The 13224-nt window shown below is 27.9% G+C and overlaps 2 protein-coding genes across 4 annotated transcripts in view; both read right to left on the reverse strand.

Annotated features, from left to right (window-relative positions):
* Positions 1 to 3409, reverse strand: part of LOC100208392 (uncharacterized) — a 91302-nt gene extending 87893 nt beyond the window's left edge. For 2 of the 3 annotated variants that reach the window (XM_065812606.1, XM_065812604.1), the window contains exons 1-3: positions 3027 to 3409; positions 1563 to 1655; positions 1337 to 1420 (exon numbers count right to left, since the gene is read on the reverse strand). In XM_065812606.1, the coding sequence (XP_065668678.1) occupies positions 1337 to 1420; positions 1563 to 1655; positions 3027 to 3080 (231 nt within the window). In that variant the 5' untranslated portion in view covers positions 3081 to 3409. The remainder of the gene's footprint in view (positions 1 to 1336; positions 1421 to 1562; positions 1656 to 3026) is intronic. The other variant, XM_065812605.1, reaches the window with a different exon arrangement.
* Positions 3410 to 5997: 2588 nt separating this feature from the next.
* On the reverse strand, positions 5998 to 10803 carry LOC136088592 (uncharacterized). Its single transcript, XM_065812607.1, has 2 exons — positions 10512 to 10803; positions 5998 to 9110 (listed from the first exon to the last, which is right to left on the reverse strand). Exons 1-2 carry the CDS (start codon positions 10744 to 10746, stop codon positions 6094 to 6096), a joined length of 3252 nt encoding a protein of 1083 aa, XP_065668679.1. The 5' UTR covers positions 10747 to 10803; the 3' UTR covers positions 5998 to 6093.
* Between the last annotated feature and the right edge of the window lie 2421 nt (positions 10804 to 13224).

Genomic DNA, 13224 nt, shown 5'->3' on the forward strand with positions numbered 1-13224 from the left:
TATTCATACTAACACAGTTAGATTTGTATCTTTTTCAATAAAGAACTTGAATGTTCAATTCTGAACTTGGCTGAAAAAATAAACCAGGGCTTATTTTAGAAAAATGTTCTTCAATTTAAAACAATAAAAGTAAAAACATAAAATTTAATACATTTGAACATATATCAATGAAAAATTGTTGTAACTTGTTAAGTTACAAAATGTCTTGTAATTTTCTAGGATTAACTCTTACTTCCTATCTTTCTTGGAAACCATATACCAAATCCATTGCAAATTTAGCATCTGCTAAAGTTGCATCTCTTTATCAAGCTCAACACTTTTTTACTCCAGATTCTATTCTCTACCTCTATAAATCTCAAATCCCGCCTTGTATGAAGTACTGTTGCCATACCTGGAGCAGATCTTCTAATGATGCCCTTTCTCTTTTAGACATGGTGCAAAAACGCATTGTAAACATAGTTGAACCTGCTCCTGCACCCAACCTCCAACCATTATTACAATGTCGTAATGTTGCTTCTCTTTTTCTTTTCTACAAATACTATAATGGGCACTGCTCTAAAGAGCTAGCGTCTCTTGTGCCATCTCCTAAAATTCATTCTCATATTACTCATCATTCAATTAAGTCTCATCCTTTTTCTGTAACTGTTCCTAAGTGCTCCAAAAACCCTTATTCCTCTAGCTTTTTTCCTTGAATATCAGTTCTTTGGAATTCGCTTCCTTCATCTTGCTTTCATACAATTTCATTGTATGAAATTGTATGAAAGCAAGATGAAGGAAGGAATTCGCTTCCTTTCCATTCATTGGAATTCGCTTCCTTCATCTTGCAAATCATCCTGATTCATACAATTCTTTTAAGTTGTCTGTCAATCGGTATCTTGCTCTACAACCTTCATATTTTCTCTTCCAGTAACTTTCAAGTCTAATAGTGGTTGCTTGCAGCCTTGTTGGAAGTGAAGATGTTAAATATATATATATATGTTTATATATTATATATATATATATATATATATATATATATATATATATATATATATATATATATATATATATATATATATATATATATATACACATATATACATATATATATGCAATATATATATATATACACACACACATGTGTGTTTATATAGACATGTAACATATATAAACATGTCTATATAAACATATATATATATAAATATATATATATATACATATATATATATATATATATAAATATATATATATATACATATATATATATATATATATATATATATATATATATATATATATATATATATGTTTATTAAATATCTTTATGAAGAAATTTCAAATATTTTTTAATAATTACTTTTGATTCAGCTAAAAAAGATTCCCCAAGATGGTTTACTCTTTGAAGATCTGCTTCATGGTATCTGACATCACTAATAAATCTCTGAACAAAAAACAAAAAAAAATTGGTAAACATTTATTAAATTTCACACAAATTTTTATCAAAATACAACAAACTTATTGCAATTTATTTATTACTTATTTGCACAAGCAAATAACTAATAAATAAATCAACACAAAATTACTTGATGATGCCTGTAGAGATCTTCAATCTCATCTAGGTTGTGCGCATTAATATCATATGATTGAGCTTGAACTTCTGCTTTGTGTAACCAAACCTGTAAACATATTTTATAAATATTATCATAATCCTTGGGTAGATCATTATGAATCTTTAGAAAAAAGTAAAAAATATATATATAATCAAGTAAACTCATAATCATTATGAAGGTCTATGAAAAGTAAAATTTTTTTTTTTTTAACATTTATAAAAGTATTTAACATGGTCAGGTATAACTTCATAACTTTCTGACCACATTCACACCAGAAAGTGTAAAGAATTTCCATTTTTTTAGTTTCCATTTTTTAATTACATATTCAAATAAACATTCTTTTTTTTAATTTTATTATTTTTTTAAACTAATTTAAGCAATTCAAGTAAGAAAACATTTCCCATATAAAAAATTGTAAAACTAAATTTAACTTAAAACTTAATACAAAACAATGTAATGACATAAAATTTCTATAATTTTTTTTTAACTTTAGGTTAAGGTTAGTTTAGGCAGATCCATTTTTATTTTTATTTTTATAAACATTTGTATATTTTAAGATGTTTATGCATTGTAAAATGTTATATTTTCCATGATTCAGGAATTGAATCATGGGAAAAATACTCTAAAATACTGTTTAACTCACCCAATTGTGAGATAAATGAGTTCAAGTTTATACTATATTAAACTCTTAACACTCTGGTATAAAACAATTTCCTGATTAATTATAATTTTGTGGTAATCTATATCTCTACAAAGAATATATATAATCAACAAGCAAGTTGGCAAAAATTATTATTGGCATGCTTTATGAATTTTGTGGCTACAACACATAAACAAAGCTTTTAACATAACACATAAACAAATTATTCGAACAAAGAAAGAATTTATTTAAAGCTTTTCCTTTTAAATTTATCACTTTAATTAAAAATTTAAAAACAATATATTTGGTTTTTAGTTTTGTAGGAACTTATAGAAACCTTTTGTAGGGATTTATGCGTTGCGAATGTGAGTTTTTTCTGAAAAATAAAAATGATTGTTATCAAACAATTTTTCTTACGAAAAAGGCGAGTGAACTTCATTTTAGGGAATCGCCATATATATGAAATGAATTATTTGGAGTCATGTATAATAAATGAGTTTCACTTTTTTATGAGAAGTTTTCATAATAAAAATCGAGTTTTAAATCTTTTAGCATTATTTTAAAACTTTATTTTAAACATAAATATATTGTAATTTTCACGCATAAATTTATGAAGTTATAAAATTAAAATGGATTTTAAAATGTTTCTCAAATATTCAAATCTTAATGAAAAGTTAAAAAAGGTAAAATATCACTAAATTGATCATAATGTTATCTAAATTTTTTAAGTTATGCGTTGTTAGCTTCTTACTTAGTTTTATATATTAAAAAAAACATAAATGGAAAAAGTTTATTACCTGAAAAGTAACTATTGGTCGCAGTGGAGGAACATGAATCGTATAAGTTTCCATTTAATAAATTCTAAAAACTTTTGTATTCATGATCTTTTGATGATCTAAAGTTTAGTCATAAATGCACAAATTTGTAAAGACAAACCCTTGATTTTACGCCTGATTTGTCCAATGACATTAATAAAAGTACTTCGCCGTTATGACGCAACGTATTTTCATATGGGAATGACCATAAAATGCATTAAATTTTGAACAACTTAACTTAAATGTTGAATAAACACAACGTGAAAGGAATCAGATTTGAATTTTTTTTTTATGTTCTTTATTACATAAAATTTTTTATACAAATATATAAAGTTAAAAAGTTTACAATTAAAGATTATGTTAAAATAATGATAGAAATTAAATAAAAATAAAGAATGCGGAAACTCAAAGAAGACTTAGAGATCACGAGAACCGCTAAAGCTTCAATAAAAGTTGATGTAAACTCATACAATGCGACTACCGCATAATTTTAATTTATTGGTAATAAATATAGGATATTTATTAGCTATATATAAGGATATAAATATAGCTATATAAATATAGGATTTTATTAGATATATATAGAAAAATTGGATATTTAACAAAATAAGTCTAATATTTCTCCAACTTATTTTGCTATTTAAATTTTATTTACTTGTTGAAATTGTTAAAATTATTAAAGGTAGTTAAAGGAGTATTGTTTATCAACTTGTTCTGGTCTTAAAGGATTAATAATGAAGGATCTTGTTAATCTGTTTTTATTTACACCCTCCCCCAGGGCCGCTGAGAGACGGGGCAAAACGGGCGTAAGTGCTTTCTGCGTCAAAATGTTAGGGGCGCCTGAAGACAACGAAAAATTTGTTAAAGCGCAACCATTAAATATATTTTGTAAGTATTTTTTTTTTCTAAAGCTTATACTCTATACCAGTGTTAAACTCTTAAATGAACTTTGGTGCCAGAAGGCAAAATAAATATTAGAACCCGGGCGTCAAGTTATTACGGGCGCCAAATTGTAATTGTATTTTATTGTAATTTTAAAATGCTTGAAAACACTATTTTCTTAATTCAATAAAATGATAATAACGTTTTTCACATTAATGGATTAATATGTTTCAAATAGAAAGCTGTGACTGTTTTTCAGTTTTAAAAGGCCTACTCAGTAATTTATTTATACCTTTTTTTTATTTCTATTTATTCTTAAATAATACAGCAATTTTCTGATAGATAAATGGTACATTTATCTTATTACAATGTTAAAAATAAATTGTCAAATGAAAAAAATTAAATGACAAAAATTTATATATTACAACATATATCAACCATATCACAACAAATAAAATAGCTTATTTTACTTGTTTTCATAGACAACAGTGTCTCCTAATAGTGTTAAAAAATTTTTCATAGACAACAGTGCCTCCTAATAGTGTTAAAAAGTTTTTCATAGACAACAGTGCCTCCTAATAGTGTTAAAAAGTTTTTCATAGACAACAGTTCCTCCTAATAGTGTTAAAAAGTTTTTCATAGACAACAGTGCCTCCTAATAGTGTTAAAAAGTTTTTCATAGACAGCAGTGCCTCCTAGTAGTGTTAAAAAATTTTTCAACGACATTTTTTTATAATTTTTTATAAGGCCACTTTGAATTGCAAAGTTGTTTCCCGTCCTAAAAAAAAAAAGTAAAGTATGCGGGCGGGCGGCAAATTTCCATTATCCATTATTTATTTTTTTTTTTTACTTTTTTTTTTTTTTTATAGATATTTAAACTGTTAGGTTATGGGGTTAATCTTCCGACCAATGCTCAATGGGCCGGATGTTAAAAATATTTATTATTATGCTCTTTATTTTTCATTAATAAAACCCTTTAAATGTCCAAACAAGCACTCTGTATTAAGATATCTTTACTTTTATTATAAATTTTTGTTAAATATTTGCTAATGCTAAAAATTATTAATCAAACTTTAAAAACGCGGTTTTATTATGATGTAGATACCTAAGAAATATATAGCCAAAAGGGCTTTGAATGAACCATAAACAACATAATTGGCTCATACCATTTCTACAATTAGAAGTCAGTATTGCGACAGATTGATTTTTAGCGATAAGCTTTAGCCTAAAGCTAATCAGCTTTTAAGAGAGACTCGTAAAAGTGTACATTAAAAAAATTAATTATGTAAGAAAAATAAATCTTAAGCGTTTTCAGGTAATTATGTTCGATCATTTGCAATAGTAGTAATGTACCTATAAAAATATTACTATAAGTAATATAAACCTAATTTAATAAGTCCTGATGAGCTATATAGATGTTTTGATCGTGTTACGCTCTAGACCTAGAATAATCTAGGTCGAGTAAGGTATAACAACCAGTAAAGCTTATCAGGTATAACAAGCAGCAAAGAATAAGAGTTCAAATAGACCTGATGATCCTATATAGATGTTTTGATCGTGTTACGTACGCGACCTAAAATAATCTAGGTCGACTAAGTAATGCGTATTGATCTAGGTTGTATACGTTTCGAAAAAATTTGCAAAACCTATTCGTATACAATAAGGTTGTTTTCATTTTATTATAACGTGCACCATGAAGGCGTGACAGGACTTGTCACTCGGACGATTACTGCGTATTTTTTTATTTTTTGTGTTCTTATACTTTTTTCGGAGTTATTAGTCCTTGGCCTTGACCTTCCATTTCAAATTACAAGAAAATTCATAATTCAAAAGGATGTGCCTTTTGAATTATGAATTTTCTTGAATATTGCAAAATATCGTCATTTCATAATTTCTTGAACTATAACTACAATTGACCTCTAGCATGAAACTTTAATAAAATTGTGGTGCAAACTTTAAACAATGTTTTATTACAAAATAAAACTCATCTCTAAGAACTTGTAAAAAAAAAACATTATACATTTGAAACGTCTTCCTTGCTCTTCTCAACATAAAAATAACAAATAAATAAAAGTATTATTATAATATTCTCTACAAAATACAATTACAGTCTATATAACTAATACTGTAATATAATAACGCTCACAGAAAACACGTTCGCAATACATTACTTTTTCTTAGTAGTTCTTCGAGGAATATTTGGCTGAGAGCAGCATTCGTCACATTGTGGAAAATAGTCTTTTTTGTGTGTTGCTATTGGTAGGTCTGCTGAACAATAAACACAAATGTCAACATAGTTAGCTGAGTAGTACAAAGGTTCAACTGGTTCACCACAATTCATTGATCGAACAAACACCACACCTTGCAAACCTTCAGGCAATTCAGTATCCTGCAGTAAGGAACCACAAGAAAAACACAGACCATCTAAAGCATATTCAAGCAGTTGCCTCTCATCTGTTTTAAGTTTTCGTGAAGCGTAGATTATTCTCCACATACCACACTCATCACAACACAGCATCATGCCACTATTCTTGGCATGTTGTACAGTGGCATAGAAAGGAAGAGAACTGCTTTTACTTTTTTTGAGTGAAGGTCGATCATTTTCAGAAGTTTCTGTCCCATGAATATCCTCAAAAGATTTGAAATGACCATCATCTTTCATCATAGGGTCTGGAAATAATTTGATCTTAGAGAATTCTTCAGTAGACAGCCTCAACCTGCCACAGATTTCACATTCTGGATTACCGCACTTTTTTACTTCAAAGAAATAGTGACGTTGACGGCAACAATGACTTAAAAATTGTTTTAAAATTGGTGTCAAACAATTCAGACTAATTTTTTCACTATAGCTTAGATTAAACTCAGAATCTAATCTATTCAAACAACTCCACACTTCATTTTGAAGTTCTTCAGAAGCTGACTGCATAACATTAAACTTCTTGTCTTTTAACTGTAATCTTTCAGTTATTTTACTCAGAAGTATTTTCACAGGTTCTATTGAGTCCAATATATCTTCGCGAAGATTATGCTTTTCTGCAATTACTCTTATTTTTGCAACACTATTACAGCTTTTTATAGCTTTTTCGCTACTGTCAACCATTCTATCACGTGCAACACCAACTGATTGAAGACCCATATTCAAGATTGACATTACTCGTTCAGCAGGATTTCTATATGAATGATAAGGAGCAGTACGAGCAGCACACAAATAGTCAAGATCAAGATATAAAAAAAGGGAAATCATAGATAACTTAACACTCATGTAGGTCACTCTGTGGTCAGGACCACCATCAGAATAGATAAACAAAACCGACTTTACTTTAGCAGCCTCGGATATAAGATTTGCTAATTCAGCTGCATGTCTAATTGGAGAAGAAGGCTCAAATGCACTGTCTTTATATGCCACATTTACTTGGCCATCATACCAAGACTCAGATATTTTTTCTGGTATATCAACAACCAGTGACACAGATGGAATCATACTGAACCGTGTGAAGTCATGATCACTAACCTGAAACAACGTTTTTCCATGAACAAGCACCTGGCGACCTCGCTCGACCGATGCTACTGGACATAAAGGTTCTCCTACTTTAATCCGATGCTTGTCATCAGCACAAACTAGTATAGACACATCCCTTGTTTTCAAAGCAAACTCACGCTGATAGCGAAATATACAAGCTGCATAATGAGAATCAGGGTGTTGTTTACGCCATTGTCTTTGCTGTACCATTCTTTTCACATTCAAAATCCCTGTGTACCTCTGTGAAGTTTTTGTTTCTTTTCTAGCTGGCATGAACTGCAATTGGATATATGATTTAGATGGAATAGGAGTATTGTCAGATAGTTTGGCTGCAACTTGATCTCGGAAATCTCTAACTGAAACTGCTTTTGCTAAATGCACAACTTGTGAATGTCGCCTATCATCTACAGCAGTCCCGATGTCTTCTTCAAGAAATTCTTTTGCTTTAGCCCAAAAAGTATCAAATTGTGTATGTCTACCAGCATAAAGTTCACGAAAATCGTATATCAGATCAGGATCTTCAAGATCAAAAAATATATCTACTCGATTATCAACTTCGGCTTGGGATAATGTGTCAGCAGCTGAAACATCACCAGCTAGATCTTTGTACATATGTCTTAAAATACTTTTCTTAACAGAGGGAGTAATCAGACCATATTTTTCAAAAGCAGCCTTTCGCATAGCTCTTGAGTGATATTTGGGAATTTGTAGTTTAATTGTTTCAATTAAGGGTTGGCTAGAATGAAGAGCAGAATTAATATCTATAGCAGATGTATGCCAAATCCACTGTAGGTTACATAAGTTACTTCCTGGAGAATAAGTTACTAATATAGTAGGTACATTTAGTCCTTTTTTTACTTCTTCTATATACTCATATCTTCGACGACGATCATTTGATAGAAGGTCTAATTCTTCTAATAAATAGATTTGATCAATTTCTCCACTGTTTATTATATCTGACAGATTAGTGATATCTTCAGATAGGGTGTGTCGTGCTGGAATGTACATTATATTAAGCGCATTGCTTATACATCGGACTTGTTCATTTGTATGATGATTTATAAGAACTTGGCTTCTTTTGGATTTTATAACATTGCAGTATTTTTGAAGCCCTTGAGCCAGTAACTCAACTTCTTGCTTAAAAGGTTTCCATTTTGGATGATTCCAAAAACCAGATTGAAGATTACCAAACAATCTTTGAGAATGTGAATTTAAAATATCTACAGAGAGTGATGATATATGTCTCTTTCTATGTTTATATCTTTCAGGCTTATTATAATTAGTAAATTGATAAAATACTTTTGGTATCCCACAATATCGCTCTGCAAACTTCTCATAATGCCCATCAATATACCATAATACATCTGTTAAAATATTTATTGTGTTGAGACCCATATTTGAACTTATTTCTGAAAACGTCCATTTAAATTCACTCTTTTCGATAAATTTTATTAGTGAATTAAATAACTCATCTTTTTTATTGTGTGGATTTTTGAGTTCTGGAATTATTCTTGTTGAAAGACTTTTTTGAACTTCAACCATCACATCGAAAGCATTTTTATTTGCATTTGTAACACTGCTTTCACTTTCATTTAAAATTGTTTTGTTTACGTAAAACTTTACAAAATGACCAAATATAGCAACAAGCTGTTTCACTTTCATTCCTATAGAGAAAAAGTTAAGCAATATTTTTTTATAATTTGTGTTATTACCATTTAATAGTTTTCACATATATTACATTTGTCTATCTAATATATATATATATATATATATATATATATATATATATATATATATATATATATATATATATATATATATATATATATATATATATATATATATATATATATATATATATATATATATACACATACATATATATATATATATATATGTATGTATATATGTATATATATATATATATATATATATATATATACATATATATATATATATTTATTTATAAATTAATTTAATACATTATTGCTCTGTTCTTTAAGAACATTGAGCACTCTGTTTGTAGAATACACTAACATAATTTATATATATATATAAATATATATATATACACTAACATAATTTATATATATATATATATATATATATATATATATATATATATATATATATATATATATATATATTATATATATATATATAAACGTATATATATGTATATATATGTATATATATATATATATATATATATATATATATATATATATATATATATATATATATATATATATATATATATATATATATATATATATATATTTAAACAATTTTAAAATGTATTCTACAAAATAGAGTGCTCAATGTTCTTAAAAGAACAGAGCAATTATATATTAGTAGAAAATCACTTTACAAAATTTTTTCTTATTTTACACTGTGTTTCATCAATAAAGACTCATCAGAAATGTATGTATGTAGATATGTATGTATGTATGCATAAATGTATGTATGTATGTATGTATGTATGTATGTATGTATGTATGTATGTATGTATGTATGTATGTATGTATGTATGTATATATGTATTTCTAATGAGTCTTTATTGATGAAACACAGTGTAAAATGAGAAAAATTTTTGTTAAGTGATTTTCTACTAATTTATATATATATATATATATATATATATATATATATATAATATATATATATATATATATATATATATATATACTATATATATATATATATATATATATATATATATATATATTTATATATATATATGTATGTATATATATATATATATATATATATATATATATATATATATATATATATATATATATATGTATGTATATATATGTATATGTATATGTATATACATATATATATATATACATATATATATATATATATATATATATATATATATATATATATATATATATATATATATATATATATATATATATATGCGTGTGTGTGTGTGTGTGTAAGTGTCTGTTAAAATTCAATAGGTGGTTCATTTGTCTATTTAATTTAAACAGACAAATGAATATGAAAAACGACACAGTAATTAAAAATTCTCACTATTAAAATTGACTTACTGAAACCATCCACAGAGTAGAGGTTTTCTGAAGATATTCCTACTTTGCACTTTTCCAGAAAATGGTCGGATAACTGCAGATTAGTTTCATTGGAAGAGCTTAAAACCATATCATACAACCCTTGAACAGTTAATTCTTCATCGTCTACACAAAATATTTTCCAGCACACAATTTTTTCTCCACAGTTGGAGTCACATATGCAGCAATTCACAAGAGTATTTTCATATTTTGCCATACCGCTCAACTTTTACTTTTGAAGTTTTTTAAAAAATGGAAAAAAAACGCAACAAACAAATAATGGACAAAATCGTTTTATTTTAAAATATGAGGCGGGCGGGGACGGGAAACAACTTTGCAATTCATAGGGGCCTAAAAACACAATTTTAGAATTACTTTTTAAAAAATTTATTATTATTATTTAATTCCATTAGATATTTACTTACAAACAAAATGTTCAAAAAAATATACTGCCGAATAAACATGCGACTTTACCTGTAACTTGCCATCAGACTCATAAATATTATGTTTTTCTGGTGATAATAAAAATATTAGTTTTAGCCTTACACCAATTTAAAGGATAAATATCGAAGAGCAAGCACAACTTATGAGAGAAATAGTGACAACATATTAAAAAAGGACATACAATCAATGCATAACTTGTAAAAATACATACGCTGCGCTTGAGTATTTATTAATAGCATGAAGGCGCAACTCTTCACGATAACAATTGCAATGAATTTATTTTCTTAAACATTAATTGATTTTGAAAAAAGTTTGATAAACCTCTATTTAATATATCAATCTTTTTTGGGATGATGGTATTGCTAAAATTAGGGTTGTCCATTTTGATGCCAGAAACAGTAATAAGAAACTTCCACAGCTCCCTACAAGGTAAAGCTTGTTTAACAACCATAAATTTATTGTGGATGAATCAGGTATCTTTAAATGATCAAGCAGAACTTGTGGTGGTGGCAAATAGATGGAGAAGGAGGTGCAAGGCTGGTCAGCAGATAGAATCTGTTTACCTCTTAATGCAGTTTTTGAAGCATCTGATTATGCAAATTATAAGTAAAAGAAGCCTAATAATTTCTTTATTTTTTCGTTGTATTTAGGTCTGAATAGAACAGATCATTATCAGACGTAAAATTATGTTTATAATATAACTGTTAAAAGATGAATTATGATAAAACCTTTAAAAAAACAAATATTTTATAGTTGAATGAATTTCTAAGATAAAGACCGCTGCCTTTTAGACGCAATTTTATTACCAAATAATAAGGAAGTCTTTCTTTTTCGAAGTTGTTATCTTTTGACTCTGCAGCGTGAATACAATACGTAATTTATTTCATTGAAACTTTAGAATAATGGTGTAAATTTAATGTATATACTAAAGCATTATGTAAATAAAAACCGCCTAAACTGGAAACAATATCTCATATCAGCAAAAATTCAACGGTGGCGACAAAATAAGTAGCACAGATGTTTAATATGTAATGATATATTTTCTGAAGATCTGAGTTTTTGAGATCTTTTTTAGCCTAATAAAATATTAGTTTTAGAAGATAACATTACTGAGTAAAAAAATAAATTAACTTAGTTAAAAAAAAATTCGATCATATAAATGATTTAGAGGTACAGAATAAGGGGGGCAATTTAAATAGCACACCCTGTTAAAGAATTATCATTTTGTCCCTTTGCTATAAAAATTATAGAAGTTCTTGGTATAAATAGTTAAGAAAACTTTATTTGAGGTAAATTAATATTTAGTGGTGTATCCTTTTGAGTCAATAACTGCTTTACAATAACGGCCCATTGACAAGATCAATATTTGGCATTGTTCAGGCGTAATGGCGTCCCAAGCAGTCTTTATTTTAATCTAAAATTAGTCTAAATTTGTTGCAGTTCATCGATTTATGTTTCTGTCAAATTCTTTCCACAAATTTTCTATCGGATTAAGGTCTAGTGGCTGTCAGGGCCATTCCAAAACATCAATCTTGTTAGCGTTAAACCACATTTTAACACTTTTGGGCGTGTGCTTTGGGACGTTTTCTTGTTGGAATTTCCAAATCAAAGGAAAGTTTTTCTTGGCATAAGGCAACATGACGTTTTATAGTATTTCTTTGTACATGCGTTGATCCATTGTCCCTTGAATTCTATGCAACGATCCCACGCCACACCATGAAACTGTGTTTTACAGTCTTTAGAGTATACCAATGGCTGAGATCTTGGTTTTGGGGATAACAACCATATTGTTTTCCGTCGGATCCAAAGCAATTGAACTTAAACTCGTCGGTCTAAAGCAAATTTTTCAAAAAACGTAACTCCTTGTGTACGCACTGTTTTTCAAACTGCAAACGACTGACAAGATTGCGTTTTGAGACCGATGGTTTTTTTCGGGCAACTCTTCCAAATAGCTCATTTTCTCGTAAACGACTTTTGACAGTGCTGACAGATAAATTGACTTTGAGCAATTTGGTGTTTAATTTTTGTAAATTTTGAGCAATTTGATGTTTAATTTTTTGTGCGTCAGCAAAAGCATTTAGCTTAGCGATACGGAGAATGGCTGCGTCTACTGTATGGGTTGTTTTTCGTTTGCAAGACTTGCGTTTTCTGTTACTTAATGAACCATTATTATTAAATAAATCAATAGCATTGATAACATTTTTACAACAACAACCCAATCTTCGAGCTATTTCAGAGTTGTTTAATTCTT

Source organism: Hydra vulgaris, chromosome 12 (assembly GCF_038396675.1).
Source record: "Hydra vulgaris chromosome 12, alternate assembly HydraT2T_AEP".
In the NCBI taxonomy this organism is placed as follows: domain Eukaryota; kingdom Metazoa; phylum Cnidaria; class Hydrozoa; order Anthoathecata; family Hydridae; genus Hydra; species Hydra vulgaris.

What these genes read in the sequence shown, in the direction of transcription:
- LOC136088592 (XM_065812607.1), bottom strand. Translation starts at nt 10,746, where the DNA reads ATGGCAAAATATGAAAATACTCTTGTGAATTGCTGCATATGTGACTCC. An exon ending in CTACTCTGTGGATGGTTTCA is followed by an intron (nt 9,111 to 10,511) that starts GTAAGTCAATTT and finishes TTTTCTCTATAG; the next exon opens with GAATGAAAGTGAAACAGCTT.